General features: G+C 37.8%; 3 protein-coding genes, 2 long non-coding RNA genes and 1 pseudogene across 7 annotated transcripts in view; 3 read left to right on the top strand and 3 right to left on the bottom strand.

Annotated features, from left to right (window-relative positions):
- Positions 1-17,362, top strand: part of LOC148731085 (uncharacterized protein C12orf56-like) — a 29,027-nt pseudogene extending 11,665 nt beyond the window's left edge. Inside the window, exons 5-13 of the transcript XR_016001185.1 lie at positions 8-78; positions 537-675; positions 1,448-1,554; positions 2,846-2,943; positions 3,287-3,432; positions 12,594-12,668; positions 13,163-13,240; positions 15,983-16,161; positions 16,687-17,362. The product of XR_016001185.1 is annotated as an uncharacterized protein C12orf56-like (transcript). The remainder of the gene's footprint in view (positions 1-7; positions 79-536; positions 676-1,447; positions 1,555-2,845; positions 2,944-3,286; positions 3,433-12,593; positions 12,669-13,162; positions 13,241-15,982; positions 16,162-16,686) is intronic.
- LOC148731088 (uncharacterized) lies at positions 3,655-5,567 on the bottom strand. Its single transcript, XR_016001184.1, has 2 exons — positions 5,340-5,567; positions 3,655-5,211 (listed from the first exon to the last, which is right to left on the bottom strand). It is a non-coding gene; the product is annotated as an uncharacterized LOC148731088 (long non-coding RNA).
- LOC148731087 (uncharacterized) lies at positions 5,579-7,283 on the top strand. Its single transcript, XM_088760022.1, has 3 exons — positions 5,579-5,615; positions 5,724-5,809; positions 6,120-7,283. Exons 2-3 carry the CDS (start codon positions 5,724-5,726, stop codon positions 6,820-6,822), a joined length of 789 nt encoding a protein of 262 aa, XP_088616148.1. The 5' UTR covers positions 5,579-5,615; the 3' UTR covers positions 6,823-7,283.
- On the bottom strand, positions 6,831-8,706 carry LOC148731086 (uncharacterized). Its single transcript, XM_088760014.1, has 2 exons — positions 7,891-8,706; positions 6,831-7,734 (listed from the first exon to the last, which is right to left on the bottom strand). Exons 1-2 carry the CDS (start codon positions 8,552-8,554, stop codon positions 7,322-7,324), a joined length of 1,077 nt encoding a protein of 358 aa, XP_088616140.1. The 5' UTR covers positions 8,555-8,706; the 3' UTR covers positions 6,831-7,321.
- Positions 17,363-18,520: 1,158 nt separating the features above from the next.
- LOC148731084 (CD320 antigen-like) lies at positions 18,521-23,426 on the top strand. Its single transcript, XM_088760042.1, has 3 exons — positions 18,521-18,876; positions 20,643-20,706; positions 22,898-23,426. Exons 2-3 carry the CDS (start codon positions 20,649-20,651, stop codon positions 23,023-23,025), a joined length of 186 nt encoding a protein of 61 aa, XP_088616168.1. The 5' UTR covers positions 18,521-18,876; positions 20,643-20,648; the 3' UTR covers positions 23,026-23,426.
- LOC148731083 (uncharacterized) lies at positions 21,984-27,146 on the bottom strand. Of its 2 annotated transcripts, XR_016001194.1 has the most exons (3): positions 25,643-27,146; positions 24,850-25,135; positions 21,984-22,194 (listed from the first exon to the last, which is right to left on the bottom strand). It is a non-coding gene; the product is annotated as an uncharacterized LOC148731083 (long non-coding RNA). The 2 variants fall into 2 exon arrangements; XR_016001193.1 differs by lacking the exon at positions 21,984-22,194 and having other exon boundaries at positions 24,808-25,135.
- Positions 27,147-27,160: the final 14 nt, after the last annotated feature.

Genomic DNA, 27,160 nt, shown 5'->3' with positions numbered 1-27,160 from the left:
TCTTCAGAAATCTACACTCCGTCACGGTCGAAGGAGTTCCACACCAACTTCACCCACTGGATCAAACAAAGTTGACAAGTAAGTATTACATACATTTATTTAATAACATGCTGATATTCAAAAGTTGGGGACAGAAGGTCTGTCAGATAAATGCAACTTGGTCAAACCACTAGTTGATTGTTGATTTTCCTTTTATGCAATTGATGCTGATTTATCTATTTACATGTATTTGTTGTTTGAGTTCTGTTTTTTTTTGTTTTTTTCCCATGTACAATTCTGTTCTCTTTTTCATTTAAGTACATGTAAACACTCTCTTCAGGAAACACTTTGCTAATATTTAAAACAGGTGCATTTTTATTACTAATACAATTTGCAGCTGTATTGCCTAACCTCAGGTCACTGTCCAGTTTTAAGAGAACCCGGCTTGTGTGGAGCAAACAGCCCACAGCAAAAAAAAAATTATAAATTGAGGGCTCATGGCTACTAAATATTAGTTAGATTTGAGTCCTTAATGTTATTCTCATATTCTTTTTCAGTTCACAGTTATTGCCCCTGTTTAATCAGCTGAAGACAGAAATCCTTCAATCGCATATCATGGAGAAGACATTTATTCTCATCCAGGAGCTTTTTACGGCTGCAGAGAAGAGTTTTAACTGAAAAAAATACTTTTAGAAGGTACGGTACACTACCACTCAGATGTAAGTTAACAACACAGACACATTTCATATGCTCAGATGCACGGTAGTCAGACATGCACAAACGATTTTTTTTTGTGCTTGCATGGACGAAAACGAATGCGCGACTTTGTTGTTCTGAGCTATAAGTTTCCTATGTGTTACATTGTTGTATAAAACAAAGAACTTTTCGGCTTGAAAAAGGAATAAATTGACAATGGAAAATTTACACGTCAGTCAAAAAAGCTATCCTGCTACATGTACACATGTCGCATCGCTGTGCAAATTCATCGAATAACGAGCAGTAGCAGTAGATTTGCTTGATCTGAGGTGTTGATAGATCGGACGGAAAGGAAAATGTTACTCATAAAAGGCATTGAAGCACTTGTACCATCTAGGGAATACTCACTAATATGCTTCCCAATTTGTTCATTGCAATCGCACTTCCTTGAATGTTTACGCACCAGACTGTAAACAATAAAGTTGACATTGAAGGTAGTCTGAATAACAGCCCAGTGTTTTAAATTATGACTTTGCTTTCAGTTGACAGTATAAGGGGGCACTGTGCTGCTCGACCAGTAGAGAAGAGTATTTTGTAACATGTGGTGCAAACTAACCCATTATATGGCTGAAATAGCATCCAGTATGGTGACGGTGGAACATAATCCTCTTCTCTGATTGGCTTTGCACCATAGTGCCCCCCTTACACTACATGTTTTATGGTTTCCTCTCTGGATCCTTGGCTTTAAATATTGATTGCAGTTCAACTTAAGTCAGCAGATCTCTTTGTGTTCATGGTGGGTCAACTACAGCAATACATGCCTCAATCCCGCAGCCAATCATCGCAAAAGAAAGGAAGCAATAGAGAGGATAAGCTTGAGTAAGTGTTATTTTCATATCACCCATGTTGCTCTGTGCAACATTTTGAAAATTAGAATGATTACACTGATGATGAAAGAGATTTTTGCGCTCTGATTAGTCAGGGATTTTGATCTATCTCGCTATAATCACCTTGCACGTGACAATTATACTAAGCAGGGGTGCTACATTTCAAAATGGCTGGCTCTTGTCTGTCAATGTTACTAAGAAGGTGATGAACTCGACAAAGGAACCTTTCGAAGAGCACAAAAGATGCTACTTATAGTTTGACTTCCAACTTTTGAAAGGTGCAGTGTAGGATGAGGGTAGTCCATATTGAATCCAATAAGCCTGGGGAAACTGGTGGCGGCAAATGAAAAATATCCCTATGAGGGCTGCATGAGATTATGCGAGCAGGGGTTGGAAAAGCGAGCTGCGACTAAAACTAGAAAGATACAGGGTTCGTACGCGTCTTGAAAACCCTTGAAAACCCTTGAGTTTCAGGAGGCCAATTTCAAGGCCTTGAAAGAATTTTGTTTAGGGTCCTTGAAAGTCCTTGATTTTTTATTGAACAACATCGAAAAATATCTGCTTTTCTTTTGCATCATCGGTAAACCCAAAACATAGTTGTTTCTCGTGGTTTTGAGGTAAAATTGTCATTACAAAAAGTCCTTGAAATTTCTAAGTAGGGTCCTGGAAAGTCCTTAAAAAGTCCTTGAATCTTTGGCCTGAAAAACTGTACAAACCCTGAAGATAGAAATAGAGCGACAATCATGTTGATAAAATGCTTAATGCTGAGTTGGGTCATGTGGAACAGAAAATATTTGCTCTCCTGTAACTCAGTTCTATTAGCGGTTGAATTTATTTTTTTTTGGCAAATTAAATGCGCTTTGCACTGACGGTTATTATTCTAAGAAATTGGTCAAAGAGGGCCCAGTGGACCCCATTTTCCAACTTAAGGGGGGATACAGGGTGTCTAGTCTAGTCTGTATGGTTGAGACAGTGAGAAAACGAAGAAGACAGCAAATGAGACCATAAGATGTAAAAGAGTTCAAAGTGAGTTTTATTCCTTTGGAAATTATTTTGGGCCCTCAGCAGCTGTTTTTAATAATCTTGCTGTCACTCATACAAGTACTTTCTTTCCAAAAAATATGGTCATTTAAAGTAGCACTTATCCTGGCACAATTATTTGCTCCCAATTGGACGTAAATTTTGTGCGGTAATTTCTTTCGATTTTCGGAAATCCCACTCATCCCCCTCTGGAACTTTGTACTTTCAGGTTTGGTTGAAATTTCTCTTTTAATCATTTGCAGCTTTCTTGTGGTGTTGTTGAAGACACTTGTATGTCTGTTTCGTGAGACAGACATTCTATCCACACGATTGATAGTCATAAAAGCACACAAGTAAGTTGGTGATGCTGAGGCATCTTAATTATTGCAAGTGACTACTTTACAACAACCTTTATCACATGTTTTGCTGGAAGATTCCAAGGCCCCTTCAGGTACAGTAGGCACTTAACTCCAGTTTCCGTAGCAATATGAGGTGAAGAGAGTAAAGTGTCTTGCCTAAGAACAACACAATGTTCCTGGCCTTGCAGAGCTTGAACCTGGACTGAATATTCGCCGAGCTGAATCTCGCACTTTAAAACACAAACTACTGCCTGCAAGCAGGCTAGTCAAAATATTATTTGTACACAAGTCACTCTGTTAATTTCCCAGACACTGGCTCAGTTGAAGTGCTTTCTTTTTACACAGGACAAGCTATCAAGGATCTTCTCAAATGTATTGTTCTTCATCCTTTAACCACATCACAGCAACCAGTTGGTATCTCTCCAGCAGCTCAACTGTTGTTGTCAGGAGCTGACAAGAACATGTTTACAGTGGGAGATAGGAAACAAGAGGTACAGTGCAGGTCAGAATAAAGCGAACAACGCAGACGAAAACTTGACGCACGTCTAACGCGTCTACGCGTCTACTCTAGGGACCTTAAGCACCAGGACGCGAGGTACGGCGACGCGGTACCGGATGTCAATTTTTAGTTCCGGTTATGCGCACGGAAGCCAGTCGTACTTGTCTCATCGCGTCGTCGCGATTCTGGGACGCCAGACAGTGTGGTTTCACGTCGTGCATAGTTAGTAGAGGGGACTGGTTAGGAAACGCGGCAAACTTCAGTCGGATAGGTTATTGTTCGATTTTATCGAGGTCACGTGACAATGACCCTGCACACATAAATCCACAATGGCACCGCGGGCTTGTTTCGACAGTCACGTAGCGTTTATGTATTTGGATTTTCTCCGTGATCGAGCGACATCTTACCTTCAAAATATAGCTAAAAACATTAATCAAGTCAGTGGACATAATGCCAGGTGAAAATTGTTCAGTATTTGGCTGTGGAACGTGTAGGAGAAGTAAAGGAATCTGGAAGCTACCGGCGCCGCGAAACGCAGAATACAAGAAGTGGCGAGAAGACTGGCTGAAAATAAATAAGTTACTCTATGTTAGATACTTTTACCATATAGCCTTTATACTCATTTTTGTCTATAAAATAATCATTAATGAGCAACATTTAACATGTTGCAGGTTGTAGCTACCAAATTAATCTTTTGTAATAAATTACTTATTGACAAATTGTTGCAGGCTCTTAATTCTAACTATATCTGCCTTTCTTGTTCTTTGCTGGCTCTACAAATTTCCTTTCGTAGTGTTTTTGTCTTCATTTGTTTACATTGAATTTTTTGTCTCTGTATAACATCTTTGGCCGGTGAAAAGCACCGTACAGTAACATATAAATGAATAATGCTTTTGCAATGCTGTTATCTACCACTATGTCTGAGTCCAACAGCATAATGTTATATGCTGAGACCAATTGAACATCACAAGCTGATTTGGATTCTATCTTAACATTGTCAATCTTCAGCTGGAGACTTCCTGAGGTCAGAATCCTAAAATTATGATCTATTCTCTTAAAAATTGTTTGAGCTTGTTTAGAATTAACCCAAAGTCCACCTCGGTTTAAAGATGAAATTAGCTTTTGACTCCCTGCAACATGCAAATCTTCTACTTTGCCAGCTTTCAGTATTGAAGCTGTTTGTTCAGTATGTGCTGTGGGATTATATACATTGTTCACCTTGCTATAAAGCTTGTGCAGAACATATCCTCCAATATATTGTAACCCTGCCATATCTCTGTCACACAGTTTAGTAGGGATATTGGGATTTGGTGATTCATCTTTCTGTTTGCTGTAAGCTATCAAACAATCAGCCACTTTGGTTCTAAGCAATGTTGCCGTATTACTTGACAACCCCACAAAAAATCTTTGTTGAATTGAGGTCTATTCTTGAATAGTACTTCGAGTAGAATTGTTCTGCATTCCCAGTTTTAACCAAACGGATATACATGGATTCTACTTCTGAGAAGTCCATATTTTCTTCATCCGAGTTCGTATATCTTCGTAGCTCTTCTTTTACGCTTTGAGGGTAGATTTTTCTTTCAATTATTTTATCTCGTGCTTTCATTGATAACGCTTCGAAGTCTTCACCAGTGAATTTGGCTTCTTGAGTCGGTTGATTTCGCCGCGCTTGTTCCTCCTTATGCTTTATTGTCTTATGTCTTTTTAATCCAGCCTTAGTCTTGCATTTCTTTTGGCACAACTAGCAAACAATTCCCTCTTCGTATTGAACCTAAAAATCGAAAGACTTTCAGTAAAAAAATATGTTGTTGTACTACGACCGATGCCGTTGCTAAAGGCATCAATAACTACAAAGTTTTTGGGCGAAAATAACGTTTTAAAGGCTTCTAAAAGACTTACAGAGTCAGCTGCTTCGACAAAGGGCTCTTGTATTCTTCCTCGTTTTCCAAAGTTTCCAATATGGCATCAAAATCGTCGCCGAAGAAAATTAAGTCGTTCATGTCCTTCATATTGTTTTGGTTCTGTGCAGGGTCATTGGTCACGTGACGTTCCAGCGAAGCTCAGGGGACAGACAATAGGCCGGCCCTTTGAAGTTTGCCGCGTTTCCTAACCAGTCCCCTCTACTAACTATGCGTCGTGGGACAACGTGTTCGGTTTTTTAACTCTTTCAACGAGGTAAGACTAAGTTTTTGCCCACTAACTTATTAAACAATCATTCAACAACATTCCTGGCCAGTTTAAGATGGTAAAGATCTAAATTATTCTTTGATTTCTTCGTTTAAGATGAGTCTAGTGTTCGCACCTTCTGAGCCCTCCACGAGTCGATCTTCAACTGCTTCTTCGAGTCGTCCAAAGACTTCAAAACAATCGTAAGTTCTCTTAGTTATTGAAAATAATGCCAAGTCGTGTGTTATAAGTTTTGAAATCCTACAAATACTCTGTATTTCGTCTGTAAAATTGAGATATATACCTGAGTTCACATCTTACCGCCATGTTGTCAACATTGCTGTGTAAAGTTTGTCACACAGTGATTTCTCTTGAAGAGATTTTAGTAAAATACGGAGTCTGAATTGTTAACGCAGTAAATTTCAGGTTGGCATCTTTGAATTGTTAATATTTGTCTTACTGTAGTCATGCTAAGTTTCTGTAAGCTTAAAAGTTTTATATTTTTCTAAACAGAAATGCTATGCATTGGACTGAGGAGCATGATACCCTATTATGCAGGGAAATCCGCGCTGTTGACCCTTTTGACACAAAGAAAGGCACAGCTCAGCGAGGCGAGAAGTGGAAAGTCATAGCAGACAACGTGATGACCATCGAAAGGCCCAAATTTAAGGTGGAAGCTAGGTCAGTGAGGGACAGGTATCGTTTCCTGGCACAGAAAGTCCAAAGAAAGTTGAATGACGAGGAAAAGGCATCAGGTATCGAGACCGATATGGTTGAATGGGAGACAATTGTGGAAGAATTAATTGAAAAGGAAAGGGAATGTGATAGTGCACATGATGCAGATGCAGAGGTAAAGTGTAAGAAGAAAGAATATGATAGGTTGACAGCAGATGGAATGAGACGCAAGGCTATGGAGAGGATTGGAAAAAGCAAAAAGAGTGGAGAGGACGATGAAAATCCAGAACAAGAAACAAGACCGAAAAAGCGGAGATCAAATGGAAGTGATACCTTAATGTACTTACGGGAAAAAAATGAGTCTATGGAGAAGTTCAGAAAGGAAGAAATGGAAATGAAGAGGAGGGAGGTTGAATTACAAGAAAAAAAGCATGATGATTTTATGAAGATGATGCTAGCACAACAGCAACTACAAGCACAGAAGATGCAAGAATTTCAGACAATGATGTTGGCACTGATGTCAAGAATGGTGCAAAAATGAACAATAAGTCCTGTGTTTATCCAATTTTATTTCAAAAGTGTATTATCATGGTCTTATTGAAAACCAAAATTATCCCTTAGTTATTTATTACATCTCCTGTTCCAGTTTGCACTGATAAAATATTGTTTATTGTTTTAGGCTATATTTTTCCAGGCTATGATTTTTACTTTGTGTCTTAAAATGTTTGTTTAAGTTTCAGGACATTGAAATGTTTAAAATTTTAAATACCAATCAAATAAATTTATAGCAGAATGACTATGGTTAGATTTTATTCAACTATATCAATTAAGAGTTGATTTTTTTGATGCCGAACTATTTTTTCTTGGTTGATGGAAAGCCATTCTAGTAAAATAGAAACAGAGAAATTAGTCTCTACTACAGGTTAGTCCTACTCGAAACCATTGATTTTCTATTTCAAATAGACTGGTTTGAAAAATCCATTAAATTCAAAGAAAAACTGAGATGGTACAAAACTTATTAATGATCTCATTATAAAGTCTCATGAGAAGTATTCCTGTAGTGTTGGTGGCTCAAGCCCAAAGAATTTTGAGGTTTCATCAAAGTACATACATGTCAAGGCATTGCGTAGAATTGCTGCTACAATGTAAAATTTAACTACAGCACTCAACTGCAATTTCAGGTTCTTTTTAAAGTCCAAAAACTTGAAGTAATTAACAATGTCTGCAAAAAGCCATTCAACAGACTCTCGAACAGAACTCATTGATTCATTGAAGAAATGCATTTGAGGGGTAAGCACTGCATTCCTGAATGGAGCTTGCAAGTGGATCCTCAATGGGTAAGCTGGGTCACCGTACAGGCACATAGGGTCACCAGTAGAAGAAAAGGCATACTGGCTTAGCTGCTGTAGGAGCCCAGAATCTGCAAGCATACCAGAATCATGTTTTCTTCCTTCTGAAAAGTAGAAATAAAAATACAGTATTACTAAAACAATGTGAACCATTAACTAACTTAAAGTGAACTATTATTAAACCAATAAAACTAGAAGCACAAAAAAATATAAAATCAAAGAAAATGTATGAATGAAAGATTTTGAATACTATCACTTACCAACTGGGCCAAATAATTGAGCAATGATTCCATTGGGCAAAGTAACAGATTGGAATTTTATGGCATGCACTCTTTTATGACCATTATAAACTATTCTTTGGTGTTCTCCTGGTCTACAGATAGGTCTCACAGTTCCATCTATAAAACCAAAACAATTATTTAGTGCACCACCTTTATCATGAACTGCAGCAGCATACGCCTCAAGCTTTAAAGGCATAAGTAGATCTTGATTCCATGCTGTGATTCTGTGGTGATGGTTGTCATAGATGTAATCGATCACTTCGTTTGTTAACATACTTATGACAGGAACAGGCCTTGCAAATAGAGGTATCATGTCACTGTATCGACATGGGTAGGCAAGGCGCTTGAGAACCATACAGAGTGCTTCCATTCCATCACAAATCGATCTTTGATGGCAAACTATGCGGTCAGGGATGTTTAATGCTTCTTTAAGCATGAAAAGATCGTTCTTTTCAACTCTGAAGTCTGCTTTGCACGTTGCAGGATCGATGGAGTTCAAATCAAACTTCTCGTAATCTTCGTAGCCAAAAGATGGATTTTTCGAGGTACTTTCTTCGTATAACAGCACAAATTCTTTTTCATCAATAACTCCGCTATCGAACGCTAAAAGTAGCGCTTCTCTCGTTTCTTGAAAAGAGCACATCTAAAGAGGTTTTTTGAAGCTCGCGTCGTGTTTGCTGTGAAAGCTTAAGGACAAAAAGGTAATGCACACGACCGCGTCCTAGTTCCAGGACTCTCTCGGTCATCACGTTCGCGTTGTGGGTCTCGCGTCTTGCTGCTTAAGGTCCCTTCTGACGCGTCAGATACGCGTCAGTGCTGCGTGCGTCTATTCTTTTGTTATTCATGGCCCTAAGTGTGCTTTGTGCGGCAGTGTTTTGCAAAATAAAGAAATATCCTTATTTGAAAATGCGGCCGCCAACAAGAAAAAAGTTTGCATAGTATGAAAACGTCAGTGAAAGCTGTCATATTTCCAATCTTGCTCGCTTTGCAAATACCTCGTCACTAGTTTATATAGAAAAGAAAAAGGAATTGTTTGTTCTGAGAAAAGAAACCCACATTCACTACTAGATCGAATAGCGTTTAGAACGTCAAAGTATTCTTTAAATATTAGTTTGTATTTTATGAATCTCGCTCGCTCGTTCGCTTTTCAGTTATCGCCGATGTAAGCTATCATATTTCCAATCTTGCTCGCTTCACAAATGACTCGTCGCTTGTTTATAAGGAAAAAGGAATTGTCTGTTCTGGATAAAGAAACCCAGACTTAATACTGAACCAAACAGCGTTTCAAACGTCCAAGTATTCTTTAATATTACTTAGAATTTATGAATCTCGCTCGCTCTTTCGCTTAAGGCGCTCGTTTCTCAGTTACCTCCGATGTAAACAATGTGTGACTTCTCACGTGAAAACCTTCCGAACGGCTAGCCGTTTTTAAACGGATAGCCGTTCATAAGCCGTTCAAGTGGATTGACACGCCTCAAGCCTATCCGTTCTAAAATATTCATAATCCGTTCGAACGGCTCGAGCTATCCGTTCAAGAAAATTCATCATCCGTTCGAACGGCTAGTGCTTGCCGTTAATAAAAAAAATTCATCATCCGTTCGAACGCCTCGAGCTATCCGTCCTAAAAAATTCATCATCCGTTCGAGAAAATTAATCAGCCGTTCGAACGACTCGAGCTATATGCTCAAGAAAGAAACACTAACACCAGTTATTTTGACTGCCGTTCCAACCAGACAAGCCTTCATAATAATTCGCCACGCTTCGTTAAATGAAGCATGCCGTCATGTTTACATTAAGTCGTCACGTTTTTGTTCTTCGTTTCCTTCGAAAGGTTCTCCGTTTGAACGACTCGACCTATCCGTTCAGAAAAGAAATAATCAGTTATTTTAGTGGCTGTTCCAAGGCAAGACAAGACTTCAAAACTTCATAAAATGAAGCATGCCGTAATGTTTACATTAGATAAACAGTCATCAGCAGTGGTCACGTTTTTGTTCCTCGTCAAAAGTGGGCGGGATTTTGCTAGAACGCTCATGACTTTAGAATGGTTTGTGGTTTGTAACAGAGTTCTTTCCCTCTTTATAATTATCGCGGCGCGCGCAAAAGATCGAGAATATACACAAATTTAGTACCACAAAATCTATTTCGAAATCAATTTTTGCCGAAAAACCAAAGTGATTTGAGAGCGAGAGAGAAGAAAGAATTAATATTATTTATCGCCAAAAGTCTATATAGTCTCAGTAAATTTCACAAAATCGAATTAGATTAAAAAAAAAATAAATTAGCTTGAGTTTTTTAAATTTGTCAACACAATAAATATAAATACACTTTTTTGATCCACTAAAAGTTTACATGCATTTTTTTTCGATTTATAAAAAAAAAACAAACAATTCTTTACAAATTGAATTTTAAAACTTCTAAATACTTAAATACGCGTGTCTGATATTCTGTTTCTTAAGTAAACAAAGGAAACAAAGGAGAACTAGTCGCAGGCATCCACAGGTTCTGGGACACCGTGACACCCGAAAAATGTCAGCGTTATATTGGACACCTACGTAAAGTGCTCCCAGCAGTGGTTGAGCGAGAGGGAAAAGCTTCAGGCTACTGAGGTCTACCCCGAACCAAACGGCTCCTTTAGGAGCCACAAAATGCAGTAAAAGTTATGACCAATACATATCCAACAAAGCCTAACCATTTCTACAGCCTTTGAGATAAGACTTATATATTTCATTCAAATCTCTAGCTTCATGGGGCGTAAAGAGGTGATTTAAATAGCAAACTACCATGTTTTGAATCGAAGTTTTAACGCTGCGCAAAAAAAATTACTTTTCTTAGCAAGCGAATGTTCAGTATTGTAAAGGTAAACAATAGATTGATAAAATCACACCTCTTTTGACCTCTTTTGAATTTCCCGAACGGAATTCCATTCACTAGCCGTTTATCATCCGTTCTGGAAAAAAAATGCATCCGTTCGAACGGCTTGGAAAATACATTCAGAAAAAAATCAACCCGCGTTCGAACGGCTTGTGCTATCGGTTCAGAAGAAACTTGCATGCGTTCCATCGGCTTAGGTAATCCGTTCTGAAAAACTGTCGATCTGTTCAGAAAAAGAATCTTAATCTCTTCGAACGGCTTTTGTATAAATCCGTATCACTTCTGCGCTGAAAGAGACCTGATAAAAACATTTTTTCGAGTTCACGTGTTCAACAAATTAGCATAAGTTCGAACATAAATCTGATCTTGTCACATGGCGAGACATTATGACGCCGAAAGAAATCATCATGTCACACAACATTCCACGCAAGACTATTTCTCGCGATTAGACTGTTTTGAAGATTGTGGGAGGGTTTTTCTTAAATTTAGCACTTTCTTGGAAACGAGCCAGTTCGGCAAATGGTTACTCCAAATAAATAAGAAGCAAGGACCGCGAACGAAAATCCTGCTGGTTTTCGTAGGATCCAGAGATGATCTAGTAGTCAGCCAAGGGAAAAATATTCAATCCAAACCCCGCACGTAATGTTCTGCAACGGTTACGAAACTCGAAAAAGCTTCGCGGCATTAACTTCATGTGTGATGATTACAACGCGTAACCTTTTCACTCTGTTTATAATCTTATTCTACATGTAAGTTCAGTTTGGAAGCTTAATTTTTTCAGATTTTTGTTTGGTATCGAGAGTACGGTGCCATTCGATGTTTGTTTTATTAATCTAAATTTTTATTCTGGGAAAGGTTTTGAGATTTCAAACCGGACTGTCAGCGTCGCGGCAAGCAAAATTTTATCTTCGGTTCTACAAGCTGTAAAGAGATAATTCAGAAACAGCAACAAATTGTTTTATCAAACCCGTTTACTGTTGACATAAGACTGGCTAATAGTTTACTATTTGTTTGAGAGATCAACGAATTTAGCAGTTCGCGTCCGCCACATGCCGATGCGCCACGTTAATTTGATCTTTCAACTAAATTTAGAATGCCAGGCCATTAAAAAAACAATAAGATATAAACAATAGAAAAAACAATGAGCCAGCTCATACATACTGATGACTTTGCTCTATACGCGTCCTTGACGCATATGCGTATAGACGCAGACGCGTTTATGCGTTTGGTGCTGACGCGTTTTTCGCGTATGTTTTGGTTCGCATTACTCTGACCTGCACTGTAGGGTTATTGTTTTCAAATACATCTACAAGGGTGCACTGTTGCTACAGTCCATCCTAGTTGTATCACAAACAAAATAAGCAAGGACACAACTAACAAGTCGTAAGTCTACTAAACTGCGCATGGCTGAGCCAACTCGGGCTCAGACCCCATCCTATATAGTGACTCCTCACCTTTTGGGTGATGAAGTGTTAACGAAAAAAAATAAAACATAATGTGTTGCAGATGCTCTTTATTAAAAACCCAGGGACTTCTTGTGTTGTCCACCATTTATATCCTCTGCAGGTTCACTTCATGGTGATTTTCTGTATGTGGACTCCTGGGTTCTCATTAGAAGGCAGGACCTCCACATCGGCACCAGGATACTTAAGTATCAGTACCTGTTCACCTTTGCATGGGACTTAAAGGAATCCAATTCTAGAAATAATTTCTCACCAAGTAATTCTCATAAGGATGCCTCTGTACCAAAAAATGTAATGAGACATGTGCTGTTATCAGTTATATATAATGTACTTTCTGTTTCTTATCAGACTGATAAATTATTGAGAGAAGTTCTGGACAATGCTACTTCGCTTCTGTTTGAACTGATGTGTGCTCTGCATCAGGTTAGGTTTGAATACCCTTAACTCCTGACTAACATCTCATTTCTCCTGAAACTACCTCCCCTAAATTGAACTTTTAGGTGCTGAGAATGACAGAAATGATCGCTATCAAAAGGACTTCCTGATTGTCAAACAAGTTCTCCTTGCCAGTATCACAGGAGATGTATAGAGAAATGGAGAATATCAATATGGATGTTATGCGCAGCGTTGTTTATTAAGATTTTTGTTTCTTTACACGTTTCCTAAGCACATGACAAGGAGAATTTGTTAAACAGTCAAGAGCTTCTTTAGTTGGTGATCATTTCCTACATTCTCGTGACTCTAATATATGACTCAGGGATGACATCGTAAGGAGAAATCAGGTGCTAGTCACTCATTGTTAACTTTGATGCAGGGTTGACCTTGTAACTCATCCTTATATTCTTATAGTGAACAATGTTTAGTAACTGGACTGAATTTATGATACCTTTATGAGATTATGTTTCTTATTATTTCAGGCCAACTGCTTTTCAGTAGAAGACAATGTCCTAAACATTTTTTGACTCATAAAGATTGTTGAAGCTCAAGAACAAGCAGTAAGTATTTCACTTGAGGACATCAAGTATTTTGCTTGGTCTTTCAAAAATTGCTTGTTTGAGGGGTTCAGGCTCTTTAGGTGATTCGAGTGTTTAAATTCAATCTATATGACCTCAAAAATCTCAAATTCACAGACAAACCTTCCTTAACTCTTTCACTCCCATGATCTCATTAGTAATTCTCATTACTGTCAGCCAAACAATTCTTATGATGTTTGATCTGAGAATTTGGTATTGGATCAACTAACTAGTTCTTTTGTGTGGCTTACACAAAGTGTAAACTGCACTATGTCATGATCCAAGTTATTTATTTGATACCGGTAGTCTATTTGGGTTAAGGTAATTCATCGCAACACTGATATACTTGAAAAATTACACTCTTGATTGGCTGAAAACAGCTAGATGCCTTTTCCATGTATTACTAGTGCAAAACTGAGTCACAAATGTTAATTAGATCACACTGGAAACCAATCAGACTTATACAAAGGAGGTTGTGCTGATTGATGCACCCTTTAGCTGACCAAAATAAACAAAAGCTTGGATAAATTTTAGGTATATTGAAAAAAAAATAACAAAACTGCATTCCTGAGTAAGATTTTAGCTGAAAGCAAATTTTGATACAATGTCAAGTTGACCATTTACATGACAATGTCAAGTTCACCTATTCATTTCATGTCTCCACATAGCTTGAATTTGGGAACCACACAGGCATGAAATTACAATTTCAATAATGAGAAAAGCTTAAAAATTCTGATACTTTAAATCATGATACTATTGTGCACTAGCTTACCTGTACATTGAACCCTGTTATGTTTGTGTCATCATATCTCTGATTACTGTTCCTGAAATCTATTATGGTGAAATTCTATCTATAATAAACTTTCTGTCAAATAAACCTCCCGGTAAAATTGTAAATCTTATTGGGTAAAGAACTTATTAGCAGTGTCAGTGTAATGTACTACTCAACACATGATTCATTAAAATATTGCTTGTGTTCTGATCTTGTTATACACCTATTTTTTTCCCTGAAATTCTTCCATTTGCAACCCCATATCTATACCTACCTTAACTGAATTTTTCTGTGTCGTTTACTGAAAATACAATCAAACCAAAATAAAATAATTATAATAAATGAAAACCTATGCTTACATGTATGTATTGTGGAAAACTAGTCACATTCAAACCAAATCAAGCTCCCAGTGGCTTCTAGTGTAGATTATATAGTGTTCCTCATGTACTGGTACACAAAATGCCAAAAATATTCATATCATGCTTCGCTGGAGTTAATTTTACATCACTTGCCTTGGAAGAGAAGATTAACCTAGAAACTTCAGAACCCAATTCCACTTTGTTACGTAAACAAATCATGACTGAATCTATCAGGCCACCGTGTGATATAGTGCTGAGGTTTTTTTCAGTACCTAAAATCTTCATGTTACAAGTGTAACCTTTGCTGTCGAAATGAGATCTCCACAACAAAATTTGGCAATTAACCCTCAACCCTCATCTTTAATGAACATTTCAGCACTATATTGTTTGCTAGTTATCTTGTTTTTTATCGATGAGCAAGAAAAATATTGAAAACTATCTAACCATAATCAGATTATTAGCTAGAAGAAGCTCATTATGACACCAGACACTAAAAGCAGCTAAATTGTGTAAGACACACATGTACGCATTGCGGACTTACTTCTCTTTATTCTCATCACTTGTCTGCTTGATGTTGTATTGACATTGTAAGGAGAAATTCTGTCTCGGTCACTCATGGTAGTCAACGGGTTGAGGCAAAATAGAAGCAAACATGTAGAAAAGAATGCTCATTCCAAGAGTTATTGAAACAAAGAGAAATACAAATTGAGATAATATCATTGGACGAAAAGATTAACCAAATATTTTAAAGTTTATGCAACTGCAATTCGTTTCGAGGTAGCGAAAGGCACTTTTCCTAAACTTCTACCCGCTCTATTCGGAACGTGCAAAAAACAGTTTTCCTTCTTTACGGCGGGGATTGACATTTACGGTCTATTTGTTCATACTTTGGTCAATCTGTGTCTTTAAAGGAAACGTTTCAGCTTGGTTTGCTGCCACTTAGAAAATTTGAGGAATTGACGAATTCAACAACGTTTCTTTTCCAATAGAACACGACAATACCCAACCGACTTAAAATAAGCAAAGTTCCAATAGTGCGCGACCATGACCAATTTAATTTAGCAACTAAATTGTGAACACAAAATTCACGTCACCTGATGGTTGATGAGAGCAACGGAAATATTCTAAATGCTTTACAGTTTGCTTCTTCTAGTCATCTAAAACTTTTAAGTCAAAACAAGACAGACTCGTCTTTTTCAATTTTCATTTTGGTTACAAACGCACCTTTTCAGGCTACAGGCGAGTAAGTGGGCCAATCAGATAGCAGAACTAGTGATGGAACGCCGGTAGATTTTTACTAACATCTGTTAACGTTGGTTAGTGGGTATCTTAACCCATAAAACTTTTACAACATCAGTATGCATATTCTCCAGAGCGTTCTTTCTACATTTCTTTTTGCGCTCATTCAGTCGGCAACCATTATCCTTTATTCTCGTGACCTTAATGTTTGATTTAGCACCGACAATGTTGGGAGAAATTAGCTGCTGGTCAATCTGAATGGTGAAGGGTTAAGGGATCTTAGGAACGACCTTAATCCAACGACAACAGCAGCGTCTCACAATCAAAGGTTGATATTCTTCCTTCTATTTTCAGAAATATTGTGTACAGAGAATCATGGAACGTTTAACGTTGTTAGTATCATCTTCTGGCCGATATCTCTCTCCCACCGAAGTTGTTCTTCTTTACCGACAACTTTACCTGCTCAATAATTTTCTGGAATATGGTACAATGGTTGCAAATCAGATCCGAGTTGGATACGCAGAGGAATTTAGGTATGATAGTGCAGTAGACTATGAACAGTCCGTCCTTTTCGATGTAGTTCGTGGCGCGAGTCAAAAAAAAAATCTTTTTGTACCATTTTTCCCGCAATTGTTGTTGCAGTTGTAATATTTGATAACTTATAGTAAGCGTTTTGAGATACTCTAGAAGGTTTATCAATTACAAAGGCTTGCAGACGAGGACGGGGGAATTATTCAGAGGTTTATGAGAGGGGACATATCGGAGTGGTAGTAATCAAAAACTTACTTCACTGTCTTAAAACAAGTACATGAAAATTAACACTGAAAAACATACAAGACAAATCCAAAAACAAAACAAAACAAAACGTATACAGGCTGTTAAGTGATTTGAAGATTTGTTTTGTAACGCCCAAGCATAAATGATAAACATTTCAATTACTGTCGTAGAGTAAATGATTAGGGGCAGAAGAAATGAAAGGGCAAATTAGACAGGTGAACCTTTAAATCTCTAATGAATCATTGTCATCAATATTTTTTGTTGTCTCATAAATGTTGCAGATATTACATCAGAAAGCCAGTGGTAAAGAAGAAACTTTCCAGCAAGTTTCCCCTGACAAGTCCCATAACAGAACTACTGGAGAAGATCACGGATTTAGTGTTAAAACAGCCATCACTTAGGTGACGATGAAAACATTTCTCGTTCCCTTTATCAAATCTAGTGTATAGGTATCATATTGAATTCTATTTCCCTTTGTTACCAGTTCAAGAGGTCATTTTATTTAAGATAAGTCATTCTTAAAACAATTTTTGTATTTAAAACTGTTGAACTCTTGGATTATTTTTGCCGAACGTTTTCCAAAATCCTGCTGGACCATGCTCCTCTATCCCAAACTTCACAGTCAGTCATAACTGGCCGTGAGACAATTGAGGACTCTGTATGTAGTATTTTAGTCGTTTTGAATTCTGTCCTCTGAATGGAAAGTCCACAGAATTTTGCGTAGAGTTGAGCTTCAAACAAATGAGATTTGTTCGAAATACCCCAACTGGGAAACAAAGGAATAAAACTCACCAATCTTGAACTGACCTGCAGTTGCTGTGGTTGTTTCCGTTAATAACTGCTTTTCCATAATGAAAAGATGTAAGTTTACATTACTTTATTAAACGTAGACAGCCTTGGGGGTTCGACTTCATCTCAGAAAGTGTTCATGCTTGTTACACGGCTATCAACCGTGCCTAGAAAGCTGGTGTTGTAGAGCGCCGCACTGTCTTACGGAAGGTCAAGGGTTAAAGCCCTAGACCGTACCAACACTCAGGGTCTTAAAATAACTGAGGGGAACGTGCTGCCTTTGCTGTGACATTTGCAAATGGTTAGATGTTCTTGTCTTTTCGGATTAGGACGATAAGTCCTTGGCGTCGTCTCCTACGTATTTTGTATATTGTTTAGCAGGGGACGTCCCCCGACTCAACATTGAAAACTGCCTTACACAGAAGCTTGTAGATTATTTGGACCAAAGCAACGATCACGAAAGAATTGTCCTCTATGCAGCCGACTCGGGAAGTTCAAGCACTGATGTTCTTTTGATCAGTGTTGCATCATCCTGATCGGCGCACCAAGTTAGTACTGATCGAGATGATCGGGGCGGTCGTACATCCGAACGTTGGAAGGTTTCTCCATCGTCCAAATCGTTACCGATCTTTTCCCTTGGTTTCCAAAAATTTATGTTGATCTCTCGAGCTTCATTTGGGACGATAGGGGTGACACAAATGATCATTTCGGAAGGCCACCGTATTACAACCTGCCTTCATCATCCTAAACGCTGGCCAATTACTGATAACTGTCAAAAGACAAAACGATACAGACTTAATTCGAGAAACAAAAACGAGACACAGAACAAGAAAAACAAAGAAAAAGTAATTTAAAACTGTTTGAAATGGAAATTTTTTTCTTGCCGGCCGTCGGCTGAAGCAGTCTAATGACGTTACTAAACGTTAATTGTCACCTTAGGGCTGGAAGCGTGATGGGTCTCTCACTTGATCGGCTGATTTAAAAGAATGATGTTATAATTCTAATTTTTGACCAACACAGATAGCAATATGTTAAATTCCGAGGGGCCGTGATCTTTGAAAACATTAAAACTAAATGAGACTTATTTATCTATAGGGTAATTAATATTCCTTTTCTTAGGATGTTTGTTAATATTATACTATTGCATTTATCATCATCATTATCGCAATTATTATTATCATTCTCGCTTTTTCTATCCTGACACAACAATCTTTACCATGCGCGTTTCTATCTATTTTCACGGGACATAGTTAGAAATATTTTATTTCAGAAGTAATTTCTAGTTTGGAACGCCTTTAACGTTTCATGATTGAAGAAACCTTCACAAGCTCTATAATGATAAGACTCCGTATTAACTCTCGATATAACTTTTCCAACGTGTTGGTTTGAATATTAGTACGTTAAGAATACCACAAATAATAATATGCTAATTGCAGGAGTTAATTTAGTTCTCCAGATGGTTGCAAGCCCACAATGTTCGTGTCCTCTTATTGGCTCGATTCGAATTTAGGTCATCGACATGTGTGATTATTGGATTCTGAAGTACGTCCTTGTGCAAAGTAAACAGCACAGTCTTCCTTTTTGTTGGTTTATGTCACCACGGAAGGAATATTTATATTCAGCCACTTTCGACTTTGTTTAACGAGAATCTATTCATTCTCAGCGAAACACCCTTGATAAAGGTAATCTTTTGTTATTTATTTTGGCTCCATCTGGAGTATTGAGAACATCGTTACTCGTTTTATAATTCGGTTGTTAACCTACTGACGAGGTGCCGCGTATAATTAATCGTCGCCGACGATCATCATCTCTATTACTTCGATTCTTTGAAAATTTTTCACATCGTTTTGCTCCTTTCTTTCGTTCTTAAATAACTATTTTAAGCTGATTGTTTTTAAGAGGCATTCTTTAGTATTATACAAATACTGATTCTAATTCTGACCAAGAAACTGCTTTGACAAACATAATATTAATGTTGTGTTCATACCATATCTCTGTGTATTAAGCATGTTTGGGCCAATATCTATTTTAGAGTAATTTGCTTCTGTATGCTTTATTTCAGATTAATGCTAGTAAAATGGGCGTTGCTTCTACGGTCTTCTTTAGTTTTAGATCCAAGTGGTCGACTGACGTTGAACTGAATTATATTCGAAAGTTCACCTGTTTCTCCTTTTGACAAAAAAAGAAATAACTGAGGCACTTCATCTTAAAACAGTTCATTAAAAAGGAAGAAAACCAAAACTAAAAAACAACTGAAAGGAAAAGAGAGATTAAAAAAAAAAACATAGGAATGCAAAGTTTGTAAACCACTTGGCTGCAACTCGAGTTGCACCAAATTTTCTCATATTTTCCCAACATCCCGCGCGGTCTATTACTGCGGTTCACATTTTAGCTGGCAGCGCCCGCAGGCAGGACGAAGCGATCGTGTGTTCTGATTGGCGACCCGTGCGGGAAAGACGGGGCCCGCTCAAGATTGCCCGCTTCTACAACGTGCAAGAAATAAAGTGCGGGGAGCGGACCCACAAAGTTCGTGGCTTTTGGACAATGTCGGCAACAAAGTGGAAGACAGTCAAAATAAGAAAAAACAAAAGATAAAAAAAAAAAAAACAAAACAAAACAAAAGCAAACAAACAAAAGCAAACACACACACACACACACACACACACACACACACACAGACACACAGAAAAAAAAGAAAAACCCCGACCGATATATCTAGCCATCCTGTCCGCACAAGCTTGATAAATAACGCATATGAACTGTTAGAAAGTATGCTTTATTTCCTAAATGATTTATCATTGTTCATTAAACTGTTACATTTGTTATTTTATTATTGCAAATATCAACATCATTATTATCAAAGAGATTGATTGACATTATATTGCATCATATTTCTGCGCTCTGTGAAAATTCCATGAGAAGTCTCAATTACCGTCGTTCTGAATTGTTTTAATGAGCCGTTGGAAGTAGTGTCTGTATTAAACTTTAACCCAAGTTGAACTTGTTTATTCGGAATCTACTTCAGGTGGCTTTATAAGACTGTGGCGAAAAAGTACTATACTTAATCAACTGGTATTTATAAATCGATAAATCTCTATGCTTTAATTTTTTAGTTTGATACGAGCCGTAATTTCTTAAATATACACTCAGTATTTTGTTATTGGCTCCACACGACATTTGTGAAAACAACATTTTAAAAAGACGAGATTTTTCTCTCCAATTTAATTACTTCCTGGAAATAGTTTCATCTATTTATAGAAATCCTTTAAATAGTCCGTAAGATCTAGCAATTTCTTTTTCCCCCTTATTTATCGGTGGGAATGCTTATCTTGACTTCACGACACTCAGCAGGTAATTGTAAATTTTGCTCTCCTCCACCAACTCCCCCTCCCCCCAAGAAAAAAAAATATGATAAATAAATTAAATAACCTTTTGACTTTGCACATAGATTGTCATGAATCCTCTGGCTGTTCTACTGCTCATGCTGGTAGCTGTTCCCTTCACATCTGCAAGTATGTTACTGTAATATTAGGCTATGTTTAGCTGTCACTGCTACCCTAAGAAGTAAACAGAATATTTGCATATGAAAATTTAACCTGCTAGAGAAAATTAAAAACAAATATTCCAACCCTATTCTGAACAGGCTTTTCTGGATCCGAAAAAGATCTTGGAGGACTCAACTTGTTACTTAAAAAGACCTAAGAGCAACTCATTGTAATGTCTATAAATTTTGACAAAAATGATTCACTCACTACTTGTGACGATAGGTCGAAATCAAATAACCCTGTAATGCTCACATTATAGAAGAGAAAGAGCACACAATAAAAGAGACCACATCTCAGGTAAAAGGCCAGTGGTGACTAATGAGCTCGGAGGGGAGGAACGCGAAAAAATAACGCCTGTACCCACACTATTGTCCGAGCTGTTCTTCTGTTCATATATGAACAGAGCTATTCAATTGGTCACGCGAATGCTGTTGTATGGACAAAGCTATTCAAGAGGCCCCTTGTTTGATTGCGAACGAACCATCTGAGTTATAGGCAAAGGAAATGCATCGATTAGGTATTGAAAATCACAAATGGAAATAAATTGGGGATAAAAACACTATTGACCTTAAATAACAACTGTAAACAATAGCACACACTCAATGTCATTTATGAGATTTACTCAGTATGTGGGATTGGCCTCGAGTGTGGCTTCTATACAAACCACTTCGAGCCACTTATTTTTAAACGCTGTGATTGGTTGGTGACCGAAGTGGTGTCTGAGCGCGGAGGAGCTAGAACAAATGCTGAATGTAGAGCTCACGGATAAATTCTTCTTCACGCATAAATTGTTGTCGCCCTTGGTTCATGAAATTATGATTTTACCGCAAAAGTGAATGGAGTTTAGTGGTATTGTCAAAAAACTATCTGATCACTCAATTAACTTTTCCTCTTTTTCATTTCTTTTACCAGCACCGATCAGCTAACGATAGGGACCTTAGGTTTATATTCATTTGCATAGTCCCATACATATTGCTACTGTAGCAGCATTAAACGAATATTGTATTATGAATGCGCCTTTCACAATTATCTTTTGGTTTACGATTGGTTTGCATGTAGCCATAGACAAGAAATCTGAAATTGAACATGATCGCGATCGCAATAGTGAAAAAAAAAAAAAGCTTCTTTCTCTATTTAGAGGAAGAATAAAAAAGAATAGGGTGGAACAAAAACAAAGTCAGGCAGTGCTTGATAGGGAGGTTGCATGAGAAGAAAAATGTAAAACAATATCAACAACAACAATATCAAATTGATAAGTTTGTTCATTTAATTAAATGATATTTTTAAATTCCTTTGCCTCTTTGACAGCTGAAATTTATTAAAAGCATTATTATGTCTCTTCCTTATCCCTTCTCAATCCTCCGCGGTTTCTTTCTTGTTTTTCTTTTCATTTTCTTCTACAAAATACCATTAGTCGATACACTCATACTAAGGGAAATGAGAGAGCAAACCGACCTTAAAAAAAGGACAAAAGAAAAAAAAGAATTAAAGAAGTCGAGGGTCAGCGGCAACTGTTTCCTTGTAATTTAGAATGTAGACCCTGTTCCTTCTGATCTTTTTCTGAGAGTTTCAAAAAATTTCAGAACTTTCTCAATCGACGAAAACAATCTGACGGCTATATTCTGCCAGTCTAAAGTATCAAATACAAATAAGCATAAAAGCTCACTCGAACTCGCATTATCGGGTAATCGACAGAACACAAAAATAGCAGCTTTCCAGGGAAGACAGCTTTATTAAAAAAAATTATCCTAAAAAAACAACACGCTTAATGTCAGTAAAAGAAGGTAAGAAAAACTTTGGCAAAAGAGAAATGCAGAAATTCTGTGCTATCAAGAGATTGTCTGCAGCTAAGTCTGAAAAGAGATCAAACGCGTCGCCATCAAGGGTACTCCGACCCATCGCGAGTGCCTTCCAGAAAAAAAAACCGCGTAGAGATCAATCTTGATCTCTGATGAAATGTAACTTCACAATATCAGTTACAAAAGATCAATCCCTGAAATTAAGCTGCTAACCGCCCATTCATGGGGTTTTCCATTGTGACAACGCTTGCATGAGTCGTGATGTAGCCCTTAATATTCGTTGTCTATTTTTTTTTTAAATGTACATTAAGTGTAAACGATTTGTCACAATTCGTGTGTTTCTTTTCATCATCTCATAGTAACTTGTGCAGTCGACCAGTTTGCTTGTGCAAATCAACAGAAGTGTATCCATGCGTCTGACCGCTGCGATGGGTACAGGGACTGTAGTGATGGATCAGACGAACAATGCAGTAAGTACTGTAGTTAATTTGTTTTTAAATTCTTGTATATATTTTAATATTTATTGTGCGCTGTGCTTTTTCCACCCTGAAAGTATTACAAAAAATAATAATAATCATGCTGACTTGCAAATAATTTTTTTCCAAAAGAAAGAAAGAAAGAAAAAATTTTGCACCAAGAGCCCAATTTACAAGAACATCTCCTAATAGCGAAATAAAGCCTTGGCGCATAATGTTATCATATGGGAAGGTAGTTTTACAGTAATGGTTGGTTATTCGTCGAATGCTGTCATATCCGTTCATCTTTAATTTGAATGAAGAGCCTCGATAGTATGAAAGAGATTTTTATGATGGCGAAAATTACCATGAAAACAAATGATATAAACTGTAACAAGCAGAATAAGATGTCTGCGATTTCATGTACGAGATGACCTGATCATTTGTATCTTAGCGCCCGGCGAACTCAATTGCAAATGCATTCCGTTGGCGACAGGAAACAACAAACCATACCTTGCAAGATAAACTGCTCGATGTAAATTATTCTGAAAGCAGACAACTGTTATGCTGAGAATGAATACTACGAGTTTTCTCGGGTATACTGAGTTCCTCAAGCATTGGTATATTAATTTAAAAAAGAGCTAATATAGAAACATAGTCATGGACCCATCAACATTGCCTGACTACATCAATTTGACCGGGAAAAAGCAAAGAAACCGTTCACAACGCAGGCGAAACTAAATTGCTGAAGGCAGGGCTTGCGAACAAATTTTTCTTTTACATGCTAGTTTTTGTCACCCATCATGATAAACAGCATTAAATTTCACCGCTGAAGCTTATACAGTCTTAGTGGTATTGTAAACATATAAATAGAAAATTTGATTGACTTTTCCTTTTCTTTCATGTTTTATCTGCACCAATCAGCTAGCCGTAAGTACCTAAATCTAGATCTATTTTTGTGTCATTTCCTTATGGGAAAAAAGAATCAAAATAACTGATACATACATACATGTTTACTGATTTGATTTTTTTGTCGTGGGGCAGAATATGCAAATGTGTCACGCACTCAGATGTAAACAAATCGATATGTCGACGGCAGACCAAATAATAACGACCTTCCTCAATTATACAGAAATGCTGCCTCTATCACATTTCCGAAGAAATGCTGCGACGTAAAAATTTAACTTGCTCTTTCTTCGAAGGACTTCGATTTTAATTAAAGTACTCGTCGCAGTTAGCACATGTGTAACCGAGTCAAAGCTCGTTGAAAGACTAAAGGTGTAACTATGAGTAAAGACGCTTAGTGCAATCGCTTTTCCGCAATCATCTTTCGCCATCATTTGCACTATTGTGGAATATTCCTCGCCGTTCCCGGGTATATTTTGTTTTTAACAAAGCGTCCAGGCCACAATCGTTCAATTTCAAGCTTTCATTCTTCTCCCTGCGAGCCATCAGTATTTCTATCGTTATATATCGTTAAAATGAGTAACTGGCGAACTTTTATAGGGGAAAGCGAAGCGTTGTTTTCGTGGCTGGCCAACTGTTTACTTTTCTGATGGTTTTACGTCTCATCTGCTCAGTGAAAAATTTTATATTCTAAAGAAGCAGGCTTCGTTGTAACAAGTAAGGCTACTCGATCCGCCGAGGTCAGCGAAGATATGATTATCCTTGTTATTGAGGAAATACCCCAAAAAACCAGGTAGGCGGCTTCGTATGCGGTTGAAATTTTTGAAGGTAAGGAAACTTTTAGTAGGACATATTTGTTTCAACGTTACACTGCATTTGACGAATTAAAAGATACCCACTAAGAAACCACAAGAACGAATAAAAGTTAAATTCAATGAAATTGTTTTTACCTTTAAGCTTGGTCTAGAGAGAAAGGAATAACGGAAAGCATTGAAGAGTTTCCGGCAGAAAGACTTGCTGAAGTCCTTCGCAAATTTTACGTGGGAGCACGTACAGTTAGTGGGCAACACTATTCGCGAAACTCCATGAAAGCCATTCGAGCGGGTCTTGAACGGTACCTGAGTCAAGCTCCACACAGGAAAGCATTTTCCATCATACACAACAAAGTTTTTGTTCCATCTGAAGAGGCTTTAGATTACCACCTAAAAAGTTTGGCGAAGACGGGGGCGTTCTCATCTACAAAACACAAGTAAGCCTTAGAGCTGGAAGATGTGCAGCAGTTGTTTACGGCGAAGCAGTTAGGAAACGACAATTCTAAAAGTCTAGTTCAGACTGCTTGGTTCTATCTGATGCTCTACTTTGGCAGGCGACGCCGAGAAACCAGAGAAATATGGTAAAGGAAGAAATTGTTTTCAGAAAAACCACAAACGGCCTGGAATATATTGCCCTTCGAGAGCGAGCGACAAAAACTCATCCGGGCGGCTTCCGTGACAACGTAGATAATTCGCGAGCCATAATGTATGAGAGACCATACAATACGGAAACATCTACAGTCAGATGTATAAAAAAGTATTTGCAGAAGCGAAACCCCAGCTGCTCACCTTACGGCAAAGGCCAAGAAACAACAGCACTGCCGAATTTAATGAAAGCGACGCGGTGTGGTACTGCAATGTCCCTTTAGGGAAAAACACCTTGCAAGATTTACTCGGCCGCATGAATAAGAAAGTTAGTCTGTCTACTCACTTCGCATCTCACTGTATTCGGACGACATCAGTAACCATCCTCAAAGCAGCCGGCCTGGAGAATTCGAGAGAGTAAGAAGTGTTACTGGCCACAAAAGTTATGCCCCAATCGATTCGTACCGCGAAAGACTGACAATTCAACAAGTGCAGTTCTCAACCATAATCAGCAATTTTGTGGTTCGAGTGACAGCGAGCCAAGCTGTTGCACCGCTCAGAGTCACCGCTCAGTTACGAAGTTCTCTTGGAACACTGCAGCAAAGTCAGAGCCAAGACGAAACTCGCTGCATTAATCAACAGTCCAATGTTAGTGTTCACCAAACCAGCACGGCTCATGCAGAACTTTTCATCGGGTTCTTTTCAGAACTGTACTTTCAACTTTTACGGAGAGTCTGCCTAAAAAGACGTCTGAAATGTGGTCTTCTAGAGCCTTTTGTAAAACATTCTTTGCCAAAGTTCATGATTTTAGGTCGCCATTTTTAAAGAAAAAAAAATTAATGGTTTGAGGGCCGCGAAGTTAGTTAGAAGCTTCGCTTCTCGGGCAAATATTTTTTTAAGAACATCAAATTTCCGGGGGGCAACTATAGCCGATAGTTCCTCGACAGAAACACTCCATTGTTTAAATAGTGCAAATTAACATGTAAGTGATTGCTAAAAGGCGATTGCGTGACACTCGGTAAGTTGTAAGACGACATTTGGTACCAGGTATCAGACGAAAAAACAGTTTTCACAATTTCCAGTCTGCATTCTGTACCCAATCTGCAGTCTGCATTTTGTACCTAGTCTGCATTTCGTAGCCGGTTTGCAGTCTGTATTTTGTACTGATCGATAGTTAAAATGTCAATTCTGACCGTTCACCCGACGTCACCCCAGAAGTTCAAAATAATATCAAGTACTTTCAACTGTATCCGGGAGTTACCCATTGGAAATTGATTATCTTCAAAACTTGTTCAAACGCAATGTATCCGTGACTTATTCACAGTTTCCTGTGATTTTTTTCATGATTTACTAAGCCCTTCTGTGAAGACAGCTGAAGTTCATGAATATTCATGACATCAAAAATAGTTTAACGTCGAGTCCTCATCTTTCCTTATTTGGTCTCATCTTTCCTTATTTGTTCTCATCTTTCCTTATTTGGTCTCATCCTTCTGTAATTTCCAAATGCACGCATTTTTTGTTGTTGTTAAACACCTCGCTTTTCCCAAAGGAAAAGTATATACTTAACGCCCTCAAACAGAAAAAGAAATGGGAAATCAATTAAACAGCTAAAAAAAAAGGAAAAAAATGACATAGTGAAGCTAAGGGTCAGCAGCAACTTTTTCCTTTCTAGAAACGACATGGACTAAAATGTTATAATGTGACACTTCGTAGCAAGAGCTATTTTAAATCATTTGGCAATCAACATAAAAGGTCTCATTGTTTCCAAACAATACTTGTCTGTCTGCATATTGGTTGAAATAAGATGAGAATTATGACGCAAGCCCCATAACCCTGGCGATAAAAAAAAAAGAAAATGCTATAA

The sequence above is a fragment of the Stylophora pistillata genome, chromosome 5, assembly GCF_964205215.1.
Source record: "Stylophora pistillata chromosome 5, jaStyPist1.2, whole genome shotgun sequence".
Lineage (NCBI taxonomy): Eukaryota > Metazoa > Cnidaria > Anthozoa > Scleractinia > Pocilloporidae > Stylophora > Stylophora pistillata.
The sequence above is the reverse complement of the archived record's forward strand: the minus strand, read 5'-3'. Positions and strand labels throughout refer to the sequence as shown.